Source organism: Neltuma alba, unplaced genomic scaffold (genome assembly GCF_004799145.2).
Source record: "Neltuma alba isolate B1F8T4 unplaced genomic scaffold, ASM479914v2 tig00011551_pilon, whole genome shotgun sequence".
Taxonomy (NCBI): domain Eukaryota; kingdom Viridiplantae; phylum Streptophyta; class Magnoliopsida; order Fabales; family Fabaceae; genus Neltuma; species Neltuma alba.
Window position 1 is genome coordinate 140,923 of NW_021636212.1, and position 19,177 is coordinate 160,099.

At 32.4% G+C, this 19,177-nt stretch overlaps 1 protein-coding gene across 1 annotated transcript in view; it reads right to left on the minus strand.

Moving 5' to 3' along the window:
- LOC114714908 (sodium/calcium exchanger NCL-like) overlaps positions 1 to 19,177 on the minus strand; it is a 49,566-nt gene that overhangs the window by 13,713 nt on the left and 16,676 nt on the right. The window contains exon 3 of the mRNA XM_028899701.1: positions 58 to 119. Coding sequence (XP_028755534.1) covers positions 58 to 119 — 62 coding nt within the window. The remainder of the gene's footprint in view (positions 1 to 57; positions 120 to 19,177) is intronic.

The following is a 19,177-nucleotide window of genomic DNA, read 5'->3' on the forward strand; positions in this document are numbered from 1 at the left end:
CTACAAGATTAATCAATCATTTGGAGGTGTCAATGAATTGTTTATGTCTCCACCTACCTTATTTGATGTGATTGGAGAGCCATCATCAATTCCTTGTACTGTTAAAATGATCCCAACACCTACACCACAAATGAATTCCACAAAATGGAAGGATTTGATTATTGGAGAAGGACAAATATTTCCAAATGCCACTGCTCTCCGAGAAACATTATACAAATACAGCCTATCCCAGTAGTTTTCATACCCTTTTATTAAGAATAATCAGCAAAAAATCATTGTGAAATGCAAGGTTGATGGTTGTCCATGGTATATGGGTGCATAGTCAATGGGAACACATCAAGATACTGAGTTTTTAACAATCAGAACATACAAAAGTGAACACATGCATCATGCACAGGACAACTTAATTGTTTCTTACTCAGGTAGGTCAAATTTAGCTGCTTCAATTGTGATTGATGACTTGAGGTGCAATGTTAACAAGAGTTTTAATGAAAGTAGAAAAGACTTGTATAAAGAATATGGAGTGCAATTGAACTATACTCGAGCATATAGGGTCAGGAAGAGAGTACTAACGGAATTACATGGTCGAGTAGAAGATTCTTATAAGGTAATCCCTTGGATGTGTGAGAGATTAATAGAAACTGATCCTGATACAGTTGCAAGATGGGAAGGCTCAGATAGCAACCGATTTGAGAGGCTATTCATTGCATATGGATGCTCAATTAAAAGCTTTATACAAGGTTACATACCAATTATTTATATAGATGGATGTCATTTGAGTGGTCCTTATAAAGGAACTTTATTATCCTCTTGTGCATTTGATGCAGACAATGAGTTGTTTCCCTTATCATATGGTATTGTTAGCGGAGAAACAAATGATGAATGGGCTTGGTTTCTACAGAATCTGAAGGAGATAACCAGATCAGCACAAGTGACAATTGTCTCAGATTGGAGTAATGCTATCATCGGTGCTGTTAGGACAGTATTTGATGGTGAGAGACATGCTTTTTGCTATCGACATGTGAAAGAAAATTATAGTGCATAGTATGTGAAAATCAATAGAGGTGTGAGACGAACCTCAGAAAAAAAAAACAAGGAGAATGCACTTAATTTACTTAATGGAATCGCATATGCAAGGTATGACAATGAGTTTAATGTTGCGATGGAAAATTTAAGATTGTTTTGTCCACAATTGGCACAATGGGTTGAATCTCATGGGGATGTAGATAGATGAGCGCAAAGTAAATTTCCTTTTTAGAGATGGGATAGCATCATTAATAATCTTGCCGAGTCTTTTAATGCATGGATGTTGAAAAAAAGGAACCATGCCTTGCTGGTTTTGATACAAGAGCATCAAGAGAAGTTGGTGAAGAAGATGGTTGCTAGCAAAATGGGGATGAGAAGCTGAAAAAATGGTATAGAACCCAATATTGAATCAAAGTTGTCAGAACAAATAGCAAGAGGTGCGTATATAGCAGCAACATATTATGGTAATGACCATATTTCGGTGCAAACAATGCGTGCGGGAAGCATCATCTATGTGACTGTTGATCTTATTTCTCACAGATGCACATGTTTGGCATGACAAATGAGTAGAATACCTTGTCCATATGCGTGTGCGGCAATCAAACTAGTTCACCGTAGCGTGTATGATTATATAGATGACTGTTATAAATTGTGCACACAGGAGAAAATATATGCAAATAGCATGAGGCCAATTGCAACGCATGATTGCCCACAGCTGCATGCACCTACCGTGACTCATATGCTAACCCAAACATTCTTGCATCCACCCATAACTAAAAGGCCTCTAGGAAGGCCAAAGATTAATAAGATAAAATCTCAGTTCCAAAATAAGAAGGTTTATCGTTGTGAAAGATGCAAAGAGCCTGGACACACTGCCAAGACATGTAAGAACCCAAATCCCAGTTGAGAACATATTGAAATCAGCTTTTTTTTTGTATATGGATGTGAAGGGAATTTTTTGTAAATGGATACACACCAATAGTTAGTTTCTCGTAATTACATGCAACCCCTATGTTTTTTTGGGATGGGTTGTGAAATAGGTGTAATTTCATATATGTGAAAGTGTAAATGAAAGTTGACTATGAATTGGCATGTTAGATTCTGTTGTCATTACCTACACCCTGTATTGTTATTAGACCTATTATGACTTATCAATGGAGCACTATCACTTGTCAATTAATTTGCTGATGTAAGTTGTCAATAATATGAATTCAAGTTACATAACCTGTTATAGTAACATATGATATTTTCAATCACTCTGTCATATTATATTTTTGGTTATATTGTCATATATAATCATTATTAATGAAGTGTCAATGGTGGCACACTGACTTGTCAATCGTGGCACTGTGACTTGTCAATGGTGGCACACTGACTTGTCAATCGTGGCACTGTGACTTGTCAATGGTGGCAGACTGACTTGTCAATCGTGGCACTGTGACTTGTCAATGGTTGCACACTGACTTGTCATTGGTAGCACACTCACTTGTCAATGGTGGTATTGTGACTTGTCAATCGTCGCACTGTGACTTGTCAATGGTGGCACTGTGACTTGTTAATGGTGGCACTGTGACTTGCCAATAGAGCACTTTGACTTGTTAATGAAGGCACTATTCCTTATCAATTGAACATAACTTTAAGTAACACCTTCTTAATAATTATATTTTAATATAAATATTACTTAACATTATAAATAAATGACACCTTCAATTGTAAAAATTTTGAATATCAATTGTTAATATCCACATATTCATTTGTTATGAAATTGTTATATCACTTGTCATTAACTCCTGTTATATTACTTATTAATATTACATAAATTTGTCGATATCAATAAAGATATAAAACAACAAAAATAAAAATGTAATAAAACCCTAAGAAATTGGTATCATAACATCTGATAACAAAGGTAATAATATTATAAACATAATTTGATCAGTTTGTTACAAAATGACCTATTGACCATTTAGCTATTGCTACTCATGGCTCACACCCTTAGTTGCCAATCATCTTACAACACATCCTGGCATAACAGAACAAAAAATTAATTGACTCGTTTATCTCCTCCTCTTGCTCTTGTTGTAATCCGATAGCATCGATATCACTTCATCCCTATGTTTATTATGTGGATGGGTAACCAACCACCACAAACAGCCAACCTTCAACTCTTGTAATTCATTATTGGAGTATCATGGCATGGTATATCCCGCAGCATCACAAACAGTACCATCCCACTCTTGTAGCCAAGAGAGGACATGAACTCCACATGAATCACTGCCAAGCAAATTCAATATGTAGCACCATGCAATTTTTATTGTGAACAATAACAAACAACATAACACAGTCGAACAACTACACTCATGTATCATTCTGCACATAAACTTTAGTCCATTGCACTTCATTGTCAATTTTGTCCTCATTAGCAAACAATTTTGGCTTCATAGCACGCAGCATCTTATGGAAACAGTTTATCTGGAAAAAAAAAAAGCACATAATCAAGAGGCATCTCTAACAACACAGCATCCAGTGACAACTGACACAAGCATCCAATGACAACTAACACAGCATCCAGTGACAACTATAGAAGCATCCAGCGACAACTAACACAGCATCCAGTGACAACTAACACAGCATCCAGTGACAACTATAGAAGCATCCAGCGATAACTAACACCAGCATCCAGTGACAACTAACACAAGCATCCAGTGACAACTAACACAGCCTTTAGTGACAACTAATACAGCATCCAATTACAACTCTGCAAGCATCTAGCGACAACTAACACAACAGTAAATAACTTAGCATGCAGTGACAACTACGTAGGCTACTAGTGACAAGTATAATAGCAGACATTGACAAGTATAACAGTAGTAAATAACTACACATAGTTTGTGTTGTTAAAATTGTCTTAGATTGAAGTGCCCTTTATTTGTCCCTTTTTTCTTCTTCTTGGCATCATGTTGCTGCTGACCTCCTTCTTTGCTTGTTCTTCCTCTACTTGTAATCTCATGTATGTGATGCTACCAATTAATGAGTCAAGGACGTAGAAGGTCATGGTCTTTGTCTCCAAAACATAGCAAAACCAATGATCTTCAAATAACGTAGGACCGAAAAGGAAATCGCATTCCTCTATATTGTACCCAATATATTTAGGTAATATTTCCCTTCCATGGTCCTCCTATTTCCATCTTAAAGGATTTGCCACCATCTTTTGCATGAAATCTACACTAAATATATGCCGGTTGACTCACCCCTCTTTATCCTTTTGATCTCCAGCAAATGTCTTCGCCACCATAGTCATAAACTGAAATTACAATACAAAGAAATTACAATTCTACCATCAAATTACTCATTCTAATGTTAACCATATACATGTAACTCACCTTGTCGTTTATCCATTTTCTACATTGGAAACATTGCAACTCACCACGGGTTAGGAAGTATCCATACATCGATACAAAGTATCTAATGCAAATGAAACAATTATGAACTCAGTAAATTCTGTAACATAATTTAAATTTGGTCACCAAAACATAATACTTACTGCTTTTGCTCCTCTTCATCACACCTTGATGTACACATGTCAAATAAAGCTTGCCTATCATCAATTGTTCTCTTGTTCCCAGGCTTACTTTTGATTTCCAGAAATGGAGACCTAAGAGCCTTACCCTTACTTATCACCCTTGTTGATTTCCTCACATATTTTTTTCCTTCCCCTTGGTCGTCCTCTTCATCCTCTTCTTCTCTTATATTTCCTTTTTCATCTTCTTTGTCCTCTTCCTGCTCTTTGTCCTCTTCATCCTCTTCTCTTTTATTTTCTTCATCTTCTTTGTCCTCTTCTTGCTCTTTGTCCTCCTCATCCTCTTCTTCTCTTTTTATTTTCTTCTCTACCTATCTCCTTCTCTGATTGAGTTTCTTGTTCTTCTTCTTGATTTCTATCATCTTTCGATTCAGTTCCATCTTCTTCAATTTCCTCTTTCTCGGATTCACTTCCTTTGACAACTTTTTTCTCTTCTGACTCAGATTCTTCCTCCTCATCTTTCTCCTCTTCACTTACATTGTCACTATCCTTCATTAGTCTTAACTGAAGGGACATCATTTCCTCTCCCAACATTATCACTAATCGAGCATATGTTTTCTTGATCTCTTATACAAATAAAATTCAGAACTTCAATCTGTAAGCAACAGCACAAAAAAAAAAAAAGTCCATTAAGTCTCCAAGTCCACATATCAGGTGAGTTAAATTTTCTGGACCAACATTGGTGGCTTGACTAGTCGGATGTAATAATCCTCGATCGCTCTCCTTCTCCATGTTAACTCTTTCCTGCACTTTCTTTTCATCCCCAAATGCAAGAGCATACTTAACATGTGAAGCTTTTGTTTCCCCTAATGGAAACTTTTATAGACAATATATCTGCATGTGACATGAATGATAAGTTAACAATAGCCATTGACAACATTCAGACCATAAAATGACAACAAAAATATACAAATTATAATAGCACTTACTTGTAGGAAGTATAGACAGCTTGGAACATTCTTCTTCTTTTCAATCAACTTGCCTTTTTCCAATTGTTTCTTGCACACTCCAATGCCCTTGTATAGTTCATTCAACACATAAGATGACCAATCAAACTTACTCAATCTATCCTTTGTTGATAGTATTAGCTTCAACAAATAATCAGTGACACAAATACTTGCATTAGGACACAACAACATTCCCAATACATACATGACAAACAGCATCTCATTTTCATCTTGTTTCTCCTCGGTCAACAATGACGCTATCTTCTTGTATGGAATATTGACATACACAATCCTCCATTGCTTGAACACTTCATCTTCACTACTCACAGCTACTTTAATCTCTTCCCCCTCAAATGGTAGCCCCATAAAGTCATACACATCATTTGCCCCCATTTTCCTTCTCTTCCCTCTTATGGAAATGCTTTTTGTTGGAAGGTCGAATGCACACATAAACTCTTCACACAATTCTCTTTGAATTGTGTGGCAACATAATTCAACCAACTTGTCAAAATCTATCTTTTTTAGCTTATCCATCAGGTCCTTCCTTTCTTTGACATGCTTGCAAACTTGTACGAATTGCTTAGGTGCACATCTTGTGTAGAAAGGAACTATATACTTCTTGGACTTTGTAGAAGCTCTTTGTTCCCTAGCCCTTTGACAATATTCCTCCCTTTGCTTTTCAGATAATTTATTCCAGGCCTTCCTCACATTGGATTCCCTGATTCAAGGGATTTGTAGTTTCTCGAGGTTTGCTTATAGAATTCCTCTGTGAACAAGGCATAACTAGAAAAATTAGAGCTCCCTTGTCCACTTGCATTGCTTCCATCCTTCCCCATTTTCTTAACCTGCCAAAAAAAAAGACAAACTATGACTAATTTTGCATGATATAGAAGGCAAGTCAAAAAATGGAAGAATTTAATAAATACATATATTTGGTACATGGCACACCAAGATTTAAAGAAGAGGGAAAAAGACAATAGCATCAGATAACTTGCCCAATACAGCAGCTCCCAACTCTATCTTGATTATTATCTATGGTTTAGGATCAAAATTATATTTTTTCTCCTTGTGCAATGCAATGCACAACATCAATAATAACCTAATAGAAATTTTTTACCGGGGGATATTTTAATTTGAACAAAATTTTAGGTTTTGAAAATTCAAAATGCACATTCAAATAGTAAAATAGAGAGAAGAGATACAGATAAATAACTAATAAAACAATAAACTAAGACAGATTCCCGTACAAAGCATATTGTTTATGTGCCTTGTGCATAGCAAAATTATAAAATGAAGCCACACTACAGTAAAATTAAAAACTGTATGCCTTCTTCGATTTTTCATATTGCAATCATAAGTTGGTTTCCTTACTATATCAAGCTCAATGTACTTAGTAATTTCTAAAAAAGGGAATTCTGATTATTAGTATTCAGTAATGGGAAGCAACGTAATCTGGGAGAAAAATAAAAAGAAATTAAGCTTTTAGACTATGCAGAAGGTAAATGCACTACTCATTCCCTCATGAACCTTAAAACTTGTTTCAACATCTGATATGACCAATTGTATTATGCTTTAAACAACAAACTGGCAGCAGAGAATGAAAGGGAAAAAGGATGGAAAAACAAACCATCATTCATAATCTCTGCCTCCGTCGTTCAATGACTTTCCTTTCCAAGAAATCAGCGTCTCTGCCTCTGTCGTTCAGTCACTTTTTGTTCCCAGAAATTAGCGTCTCTACCTCCGTCGTTCAGTGACTTTTCGTTCCCAGAAATCAACGTCTCTGCCTCCGTCATTCAGTGACTTTCTGTTCCTAGAAATTAGCGTCTCTGCCTCCGACGTTCAGTGACTTTCTGTTCCTAGAAATTAGCGTCTCTGCCTCGTTCGTTCAATTACTTTCTGTTCTCAGAAATTAGCGTCTCTTTCTTTGTCGTTCAACTACTTCTGTTCTCAGAAATCACCATCTCTGCCTTCGTCATTCAGCAATCTCTGTTCCTAGAACTCGACTTCTCTGCCTCCATCCTTCAAAACTCGGCTCCTCTCCCTCTGTCGTTCACAACACTTAGGTCGCCAGAACTTTTCTTCCTTCGACGTTGCGTTTTCCAACTTCTCCAAGATAGCCAGCCGTGTTTGATCTCGTAAGGAAGGGCTCCAACAAATTTTACTTTAGGGGCAAAAGAGTAATTTGAGGATTCTGAAAATTGCATCTAAATCCCTTTGGGACTTCAGAAAAATTATGAGATTTCATGGGACCTTTTTGCTGTATTTATGCTTGTGTGGGACCTTAATGTCATTTTCCCAAATACTTATTATAGCAGAAGTTTATATATATATTTCCTGTCATATAACTGTAAACTGAAAAAAAATTATTAACTTCATTAGCACATCTGTAAGTACAAAATTGTAATCATGAGATTCACTTTTTAGCTGTCTTCACAATTCTCCCTTAAATTATATATTTGTCTAATAGCTATTTAGAAATGTTGGAAATTTGCTTTTTTTTCTGAAAGCAAATCAAATATGTTTTTTAGTTGACAAAGGAAATTAAAAATCATAATTTCTTAAGAGAAATCACAAACAAATTGGGCTACTTTGATATTTCGTATAGCATTATATTACCTATTTCTTAATATAAAAACTTGTTTCACTTTCAATTTGGTACTAAATATAAAACTCCAATCCACTTTGTCTTTTATATTTATCTATTTTTTTAAAGTAGTCATTGTAATAGTTACACAAGTCAAATGTTCTATCAAATGGTAATTTTAGTTAATACACATAATTAGCAAGGGTATTCTAGAAAAGATAACACATATTTATTAAAATAACTAAGTTAATTAAATTTTTTTAATCTCCCCGAATTAGTTAACTGGGTTTTATACTACCTCCAGTCCTTAATATAATAGTTCGTTTGACTTTTATTTTAATTCTAAATATAAGATATCAATTCACTTTGTCTCTTATATTTATCCAATTTTTTCTAATATAGTCATTGTCATAATGATAGTTTTAACCAATATACTTAATTAGCAAAAATATTTTAAAAAAGACAATACTTATTTATTACAAATAACTAATTTAACTAATTTTTTAATTTATTTAAATTAATCAATTATTTTTTATATTAAGCACATGAAATGATATTACGGATGGGAGGTAGTATTTATCCCTTGGTCAATCATTGGCCACAAAAGAAGGGGAAGGACACCAAAAACGATCACATGATCTGACGGTCAAACAGCGGAAGAAGTCTTTCCCTGTATGACAGTACAGCTCCACCTTATCCTCGTACAACATCATTGGCCCATGGGGATGGGAGTAGAATGGTAAAAGCATCTAAGAGCATATTAAGGTCGACGAACTACCTTCCTTTTTTGGGAGGGGGCGGGGGTTGAGTAGTTGGTTGGAAAGTCGTCAGAAAGTCACATTGAAAGCTGTGCTTCAATGGAGGCTGCCGCAAATGGTAATGCTCTTGCTTTGCATGTTTTCATCCAAAGTTACGTGTGTGTGTGTAATTCCCTTCACCAAGCCCCTTGTCATGTTCAAGAGTTGGAAATTGATCAAGCATACCAAAAACCCTCTCCCTGATATGTGAATACTATATCTAGTCCTTAATATAAAAACTAGTTAATTAATTAAAGTAAATTAAAAAAATTATTTAAATTAATTATTCGTAGTAAATATGCATTGTTTTCCTTATAATATCTTTGCTAATTAGACATAGTAGTTACAACTACTATTACTATAAGGACTACCTTAAAAAAATAGGTAAATATGAGAGATAATATGAATTAGAGTTTTATATTTAGAATCAAAATTAAAATCAAACATACTCTTATATTAAAGACTAAAGGCAGTAGTTAGTAAGAAGCATGACAAAACCTAAATTTTCTCTAAAAGGTGTGGTTAATCAGAACCTACTATTTTTCTTTAAGTGTCTTTTATGAATAAGAACAAATCATATCCAAATATTATTTCTTATATAAAAAGAAACTGATAGATACTCCCAGTTATATATATAAAATTTAAATAACTGAATCACATTTAACGAACTAGCAATTAAAATTAGTTAAACATAATAAATGGGTTAGAAATGTATTTTTTTCTCAAATTTGCCCTTATTTGTTGAGAGTAAACAAGAAAGGCAATAAATAAATAAAATAATAAAAGAGAATATATGAGAATAATATTAATGAGAGAAGGAATACTAAATACAGTCAACTAAAAGCAAAATAAAAAAAAAGTAATAAATGCTCAGATAAACTCAAAAAATTAAACTTATATTTTGGATTGGACCTATCTATAAAAATGAAGCTTACATGTAAGATCGAAGAGGGTGCAATATTATAGATAATTTGAAGGTTAATATTATCTTTAGTATCTAAAATTTGACATCATGTTTACTGTAGTCCTTTAAATTTGAAACCAATAATTTTAGTCATTGAAGGTTCAATATTTTTAATGTATCTAAAATGTATACATTATTTCTAGGATTTTATTAAACTTCAATTAATAAAGCAAATAGTCGTACATTATATTAACAAGCGCTCTCCTAACCTTAGCTTGTTCATTGAAATTATGCAAAATTTCCTCCTTATTTTTAAAATCTTCAGACTTTTTTTTGACGTAACATTAACTAAATTACCTAGGTAGACTTTTCTTCAAGTTTTCTCAGATCATACCAATCTCTTCTATTTCTACTATTTTATGAGATTTTCTCACATTCCGTAGTCCTCCATTATTTTAGCCATCTGCCGACGGCCCTTCCTTAGTTTGCACGTAAGCTCATCATAATCATCATTGAATATAAGGAAAATAAACATAAAGTTGAGTTGATTAATGTAACTTTTTGTTTGAATGAATGGTAATATAATAGGTGGCAATAAAAGAAAATGAATTGTAAAATACTACTAGCTCCGGTTCTTAATATAAGAGCTACTTAACTAATTTGGATAGATTAAAGAAACTAGTTAAATTAGTTTTTTATAATAAATAGGTATTGGTTTTCCTAAAATATTCTTGCTAAACAAATATATTGGCTTAGAACTATCATTATTACAAAGATTACCTTAAAAAAATAGATAAATATAAGAGATAAAATATATTGGAGTCTTATATTTAGAATCAAAATAAAAATTAAATAGGCTCTTATATTAAAAACCGGAGGTAGTACTATTAAGCTAATAATTGTGACTTTATTTGAAAAAATTAATATTAGTAATTATTTTGTCGTAAAAAGGAGGTGGCAGTTGCATGAAGGGGCATGCATGCGGACAACTCAACTCACGCGTCGATCTCCTTTCTTTTTAAATGATTCTCTAATTGATGATTCCTTGGTGAATGGATGTCATGGCTGCAGAATCGTAATAAGAATATTTCATTTTGCTTGTTAATATAATATGATTAAGGTTGATTCCTAATTTCAAATCATAATACTTTTCTCTTAGCATTAAAGCAGATCGTCCATATGCTTCGATGGAAAATATATATAGAGAAGAATGTTTGATTACTTACATTCGCGTATTTGGATAATTTACATTTATTTTTAAACTCCATATACACTATAAAAAAACATATAATAAACCATACTATTCATAAGGAATAGTAAACCTTGCAATTTATATCTTAAATTATATGTCAAGCATGAGACTCAAATCTAATTTCTCTATAAGATGAAACATCCTCGTTAACTGTTAATTCTAAAAATTAAAAAAGCTGAAAATAAAGAAAAATAAATTACAGTACACATCCGATCCTTAATGTATGACCAATTTAAAGAGTTGATGTTGGTCTCATATATAAAACTTATTTTGCATATTGATCTATTTTTTTAAATTAAATTTTTGATATTTTGATATTTTCCCAACAATAATCAAGTAGGAGAGGGAGGAAAATAATCAAGGAAGATATTTAGGGTGTTATAAAAAAAATATCATATTAACTAATTTAACTAATATCTTTAATTTACTCAAATTAGGTAATTAAGTCTTATATTAAAAACAAAAAAGGTAATAATTTCTTGTATAAAAAGAAACATGCCATGTTTAATAGACGGAGGAGGGAGTACGACTATAAGATACAGGTGCTGCTAAAAAAAAAAAGGACTATAAGATACTCCCTCCGTCTCTTATTGTAAGATCTAATTTTTTATATGGGTTTGTTCCTTTTTATAAGATCCTCTTTGAATTTGTCTGGATATTTAATACAGTATTACCTATTTTATCTATAATTTAATATATTTTATATTTTTTCTTTCTTCATTTATATTACTATTACTCTCCCACATTTATCTATTTATATATAAGAGTATATTGGTAAAAAATTACATTTGCACATATTAATTGCTTTTAAATATTTTTAATTATTTTTTTAAATCACGTAATTTAGTTTTTAAAAAAATCTTATAATAAAAAACAGAGCAGTACAAATAACAATTTCAATGGGATTATTGTGGTGTGGGAATGGTAAATGAGGAAGGGATGGTTTTGTTTTATTTTTTAGTGGACACATTATGCGATGCCAGCAAAATGTGCAACAGAAATGGAATGGGACTACCTGTTGGCCGCATATGTGAACACAAGGGTTGAATTGACGTTGCCTCCTTTGACTCTCTTGTCTGTTCTAGGATTGTGTTGACAAGGGATTTGCACCGGGTGTTCATTGCTCATCAGGATCTGAACCGTCCAGATCCGATCTGGACGGTCCATATTTAATTTTATTTTTATTATCATTTTTTTAAAATAATTATTTTAATAGGTATAGAATAAAAAATAAAGATAATTTTTTAACTATTATACTTTAAAAAAATAATTTTTTTCTATTTTATAATAATTATTTAAAAATATTAAATCTGGACCGTCAAGATCTAATCTGGACAGTCCAGATTGCTCATCACTTGATGAGCACTGGGTGCTCATGAAGTGATGAGCACCGAATGCAGATCCGTTGACAAGTGGATCATGATGACAATTACCAAAATGACCACTTTCATCAATCTCCTATTGTAAGCTCTTGTTAAACTAACTAACTAATCTTGAACCAAAAAAAACACCAATTAATTAATCATTATTAATATGATATAGACGCAATCCAACCAGAAAAAATGACCAAAAACAACTGAAAATTACTAAATCTTAAATCAGGTTTAGTGATAACACTTTATTTAGTGTTAACAATGCTTAATTTACAAATGACAACAAATTTAACAATACTTAATTTGCAAATGATAACAAATTTTTATTGACGTTTCTTATTTAACATTTAATAATATTTTTCTTTTTTTGTCATTTTCTTGTGAAAAATTACTTCTTTAATTTTAAAATCCCAAATCTGAAATTACTATAAAGATATTTATCATTTGCCTTTCAAGTGTAGTCAATTTTTGTTAAAGTATAGTAAACAAAAATATTTAGAATTTTTCTACCAAAAAAATATTTAAAATTTTGAAATTCAAAATATATCTTTTTGAGATTTTTCCTATGACATGTTCTTTAAGGCTCCTTGAAATAATAAAGGCTTAACCTACATGTAGTGCTGAAATATTCTTCACCATCACTTAACGCTATGTTTGGTACGGGGTTTTTGGAGGGGAGGGGAGGGAAGTTGCTCCCCTCCCCTTGTTTGGCCGGTATAATTTTTTAGGAGGGGAGGGGAGCTCTTCCCCTCCCCTCGTTTGGTTAAGATGTTTTTTAAAGAAGGGAGGGGTTCTTCTCCCCTCCCCTCCCCTTCTAGCCTCCCCTCCAAAAGTGGGGTTTTTTGGAGGGGAGATGAGAGATGATATTTTAATTCCTTATATGCCCTTTCGATTTGTTAACTTCTAATCAGTCATAAACATTTCTACATAAGAGAGTTCTTTTGAGCATCTAATAAGAGGTTATTAAGATAATTATTTCCAAAATTAGTGAGCATTTGTAAACTTTTTTTCTCTTCTTCTAATTCTAAGAGGCCGTTGATATTTTCTTTCACCTTCAAGGTCTTTTCTATGATTGAAATCTATCACTTGTGACTTTTTGTCTTGATATTCTATAAGTGTATGACTGTATCTTGTAAATCAAAATTAGTGAATTGTATTATATATATATAGTTATATCTTAACAAAATAAAAAGTGAGAAAATTCATTTAAATTTTATGAGGCTAAAATAGTCAATTTTTTTATTAGAACAAAATAAGGTATTATTAAAATTGCTCCCTCCCCTCCCCTCCAATCAATCCAAACAGGAGATCATTAAAATCCCTCCCCTCCCTTCCCCCTCCCTCCCCTCCCCTTTGTAGCTACCCTCCCCTTTCCTCCCCTCCCCTTCCCTTGATTAAAATCCCTCCCCTCCCTTCCCCTCCGTCGAGCCAAACATAGTAGTGTCGTCAATTAATTTATGATTTACTTAGTACCTTAAAAATAACATTTCAGTAATACTCGTTATTTTTAAAAAAAATTTAGTAGCATTTTGAATCTGTAGTTTAGAATGCTCACTGTTGCTAAGAAAAATATTTCAAACAATATTTTGCAACACTAAATAATTTTTAAAAAATATTTTAAAATGTTGAATATATCAATATTATTAGAAAATATTTCAGGACATTGAATAGTTATTCACTCTTTTGTACAAAAGAGCCTAATACAATCAACAAGCTATGAGTTGAGGTGGTAGCGGCCTCACCCTCGTAAGGAGCAGAACACAAATTCAAATCTTAAAAAGTGCACTTGTTGAGAGGGCTATCCCTTAACTGTTTCAGGTCTGAAATAGATTAGTCCTAAATCTATCATGATTTGAGAATACTCTTGTTTCATTTAAAAAAAACCTAATACATTAACAATTTCTTATAAGATGGCTTTTGCGTCTTTTCGGGTAAGTTATGAGGTGACTAAATAAGGGCACTAATAATAAATGCATGAGCAGAGCAGGGCCCAAAAGTAGCATAGCGCGGTTCACCCGCTGATTTCCTGAAGCTGAGTGCGAGCCGCTGGGGAGCTATTAATTACTACTATCTCCGATCTTAATTATAAGACTTAGTTAATTAATTTGAAGAGATTAAAAAAAGTTAAATTAATTATTTGTAATAAATAGATGTTGTCTTTCTTAAAATATCCTTACTAATAAACTATATTGATTAGAACTACAATTATTAGAAGGACTATCTTGGAAAAAATATATAAATATGAGAGATAAAATGAATTAGGGTATTATATTTAAGACTAAAATAAAAGTCAAACAGAGTCTTATATTAAGGACCGGAGGTAGTACCTTCTATTTTAATACCGAGACTCTATTATATTTTATTTTTATTTATTATTTTTTTTAAGCTAGTCTTTGTAATAATAGTAGTTCTAACAAATATACTTGATTGATAAAAATATTTTAAGAAAGACAATATCTATTTATTATTAATAACTAATTTAACTAGTTTTTTTAATCTACCCAAATTAATAACCGGAGGTAGTATAATGTTTTATTGATTGCAAGTTGCAAGATGAAAATTAAAAATTGAATTTTTTTAACCTCAAAATGTTAAATCTTTCAAAAGTCAATTCTTACACTTTAAATTGTTAATGACTACTATTTCAGTAGTCAATAAAAAATTTTAAAAAAATATAAGGGTAATTTTGGTAATTAAACAAATGATTTTTTTTTTTGCAATGAGGTCCTTCAGGACTTCAGATTTCAGAATAATTTAATAACTTCAAGAGATTTTTTTGTATTTAATTCTCTTCTGTGGGATTTTATTGCAATTTTTCCTAAAAATATAACATTGACTTTATGTATTCTAATTTTGATTTTATCGTATTCCATATTTACCGTGTGATTATGCGTCAAAAATTAATTTCACCACACTATTTGGTAATAAAAAATATAATTAATTGGATGGTGTTTGAAAATAATAATAATTGAAATAATAGATTTATTAATTAATTAAAAACACGAGTATTGAGTTTTTGCAGTTTTGTATCAGCTCTCACTTTCAGTGCTCTCAAATTCTAACATGTAGATATTACTATGACCGGACTTAGGAGCATGAAAATGAAAATGGAAATAGAACTGAAATTGGAATTTCAAAAGAAAAAATAAAATAAATTGGACCCCTTATTATAGTCGAAATTATTTTCTATATATTTCCTATTATATAACCGTAAACTGAAAAAAAAAATTATTAACTTCATTAGCACATCTGTAATTACAAAATTGTAATCATGAGATTCATTTTTTAGCTGTCTTCACAATTCTCTCTTATATTATGTATCAATAGCTACTTAGAAATGTTGGATATTTGCTTCTTTCTTTTTGAAGTAAATCAATTTTTTTAATTGACAAAGGAAATTAAAAATCGTAAGGCTCTTAGGAGAAATCACAAACAAATTGGGCTGCTTTGATACTTCGTGTAATGTTATATTACCTCTTCCTTAGTATTTAATGTAAAAGTCCGTTTGATTTTTAATTTGATCATAAATATAAAACTCCAATCTATTTTGTCTTTTATATTTATCTATTTTTGTCAAAATAGTCTTTATAGTAGTTACACATGTTAAAAATTTTATCAAACTAATTTGAAGGTTCTTATAGTTTCTCTTAATTTTGAATCAGGTCCTTGAGCTTTTTTTTCTTTTTATTAGGTCTTTTAACTTTTTATCATTAAATTTACGAGTCCTTGCCGTTAAAGAAAGCAAACACCGTTACATCTTTCTTCTCTGCTGTGCCTGAACTCACGGTTCCTGCTTAAAACCAAAGGAGCATCAAAAGCCAAGCAATCAATCCATTCATTCATAGCTCCTTCTAACTCGTATCTCTGGCATCCATATCCTTCCCGCCACTTCCAAGTTGGGCCTCTTCAGCTTCTCTCCTCCACTTTCCTCTGTAGAATCAGAAAGCATGGATAAGACCACATCAAACTAATCATGACTTTCACTACTAGACTCATTATCATCTTCAACAATATCATTAGTTTGATTCAAACTCTAGTTTCTCAAATGGATTTGGGACATGAGGGCTCTTGGACTGGCTCTCTTCATGCTCATTTTGTTCTCACCGTCGAGCTCCTTGGAGGCCATGAAAGTCCATCTCTCTCGTCTTCCTCTACTGATTCATTGTGTTGTCTCTTTTTCACGTGGGTTTGATGAACAAACTCGTTTCATCGTTAGAGTAGTGAGCCTTCTTGCGTTTCAAGAGATGTGATGTCGTAGAAGAACTGGGAAGCAATGATGAGATCGCAGGACGTTGAAGGTGTAACGGTAATTTTTTTTGTTTTTTTGGTGTACAATGGGGCAAACGCCCAAAATCAAACACTATCAGTAACTAATCTTGGATGGCATAACAGTGTTTGCTCTATTTAACGAGAAGGACCAATAGATCTAAAAGTAAAAAGTTAAAGGACCTAATAAAAAGAAAAAAAAAGCTCAAAGACCTGATTTAAAATTGAGAAAAACTATAAGGACCTCTAAATTAGTTTTTCTTAGTAGTTTTAGTTAATACACATGATTAGTAAGAATAATCTAGGAAAGAAAATACCTATTTATTATAAATAATTAACCTAACTAATTTTTTAAATCTCCCTAAATTAGTTAACTAGGTCTTATTCTACATTTCGTCCTTAATATAACAGCTCATTTGACTTTTATTTTAGTTTTAAATATAAGAGAATATAAGACTTTAACATATGGGAAAATTTCACTGTAAGACCGCAGAAGACAATTAATCTCAAAGAGCCCCCAAAACTTTCTGAAACCTCACTGCAAGACCAAGGGGCCAATCTGATATTAATTCCACAAATGAAATGACGCCACTGCCCCTAGTAGGAGGGAACAAGTGCGGGAGAGTGCATTTACAAATGAGAACTAGCCAATTTGCAGAATAAATACATATGTTCACACGTGGAATCAGTCCGTTCACATGTGGACTGGTTCACCTGATGCATGCGTTCGTGAGGGAATAAGTGTGGGAGACGCATTTGCAAGGGGAATTAGCCAATTTGCAGATGAAATACATATATTCACACGTGAAATCAGTCCGTTTACATGTGGACTGATTCACCTGATGCATGCGTCCGTGAAGGAACAAGTGCGGAAGAGCGCATTTGCAAGGGGAATTAGCCAATTTGCAGAATAAATACATATATTCACATGTGGAATCAGTCCGTTCACATGTGGACTGGTTCACCTGATGCATGCGTCCGTGAGGGAAAAAGTGCGGGAGAGCGCATTTGCAAGGGGAACTAGCCAATTTGCAGAATAAATACATATATTCACACGTGGAATCAGTCCGTTCACATGTGGACTGGTTCACCTGATGCTAAGGGTAGTGGCGTCATTTCGTTTGTGGAATTAATATCAGATTGGCCCCTTGGTCCTGCAGTGAGATTTCAGAAAGTTTTGGGGGCTCTTTGAGATTAATTGTCTTGTGCGGTCCTACAGTGAAATTTGCCCTTAACATATTTTGTCTCTTATATTTATTCTTTTTTTCTAATGTAGTCCTTGTAATAATGATTATTCTAACTAATATATTTGATTAGCAAGAATATTTTTTTAAAAAATAATGCTTATTTATTATAAATAAATAATTTAATTAATTTTTTAATTTACTCAAATTAATTAATTATTTTTTACAGTGGGGAGGTAGAATTTATTAGTTGGTCGATCGTTGGCCACAAAAAAAAGGGGGGAAACAAAAATAGATCACATGAGCTGATGGTCAGACGCCAGAAGAAGTCTTTTACTGTATCACAATACAGCCTAACCTTATCTTCGTACAACATCATTCGTCCATGGGAATAGAGGTAGAATGGTAAAAGCATCCAAGAGCAGATTAAGGTCGACGAACTGCCTTCCCTTTGGGGGTTTTTTTTGGGGGGGGTGTTTGAGGAGTGGTTGGAATTTGGAAAGCAGTAATAAAGTCACATTGAAAGCTGTGCTTCAATGGAAGCTGCCTCAAATGGGAATGCTCTTAGTCTCTTGCGTTGCATGTTTTCATCCAAAGCTTTTATATAAATATATATATATATATATATATCCCTTCATCAAATTCCTCATTATGTTCAAGAGTTGGAAATTGATTAAGCATACAAAAAATCCTCTCCATCATATGTGAATACTACACATGATTCTTGATAAAAAAACTAGTTAACTAATTTAAGTAAATTAAGAAAATTAGTTAAATTAGTCATTTATAATAAATACGTATTGTCTTTTCTAAAATATCCTTGCTAATTAAGCATAGTAGTTACAACTACCATTACTATAAAGACTATTTTAGAAAAAATAAATAAATATAAAAGATAAAGTGAATTGGAGTTTTATATTTATGATCAAAATAAAAATCAAACTAACTCTTATATAAAGGACCGGGGATAATATTTAATAAGAATCATGACAAAACCTAAATTTTCTCTAAAAGGTGTGGTTAATCAGAACCTGCTAATTAAGAGCAAATCATATTCAAAGATTATTTCTTATATAAAAAGAAACTGATAGATACTCTCTTTGTTCCTATATATAAATTTCAAATAACCGAATCACGTTTGATGAACTAGTAGTTAAAATTAGTTAAAAATAATAAATAGGTTAAAAATGTATTTCTTCCTCAAATTTGCCCTTATTTGTTGAGAGTAAATGAGAAAAGTAATAAATAAAAAAATGATAAAAGA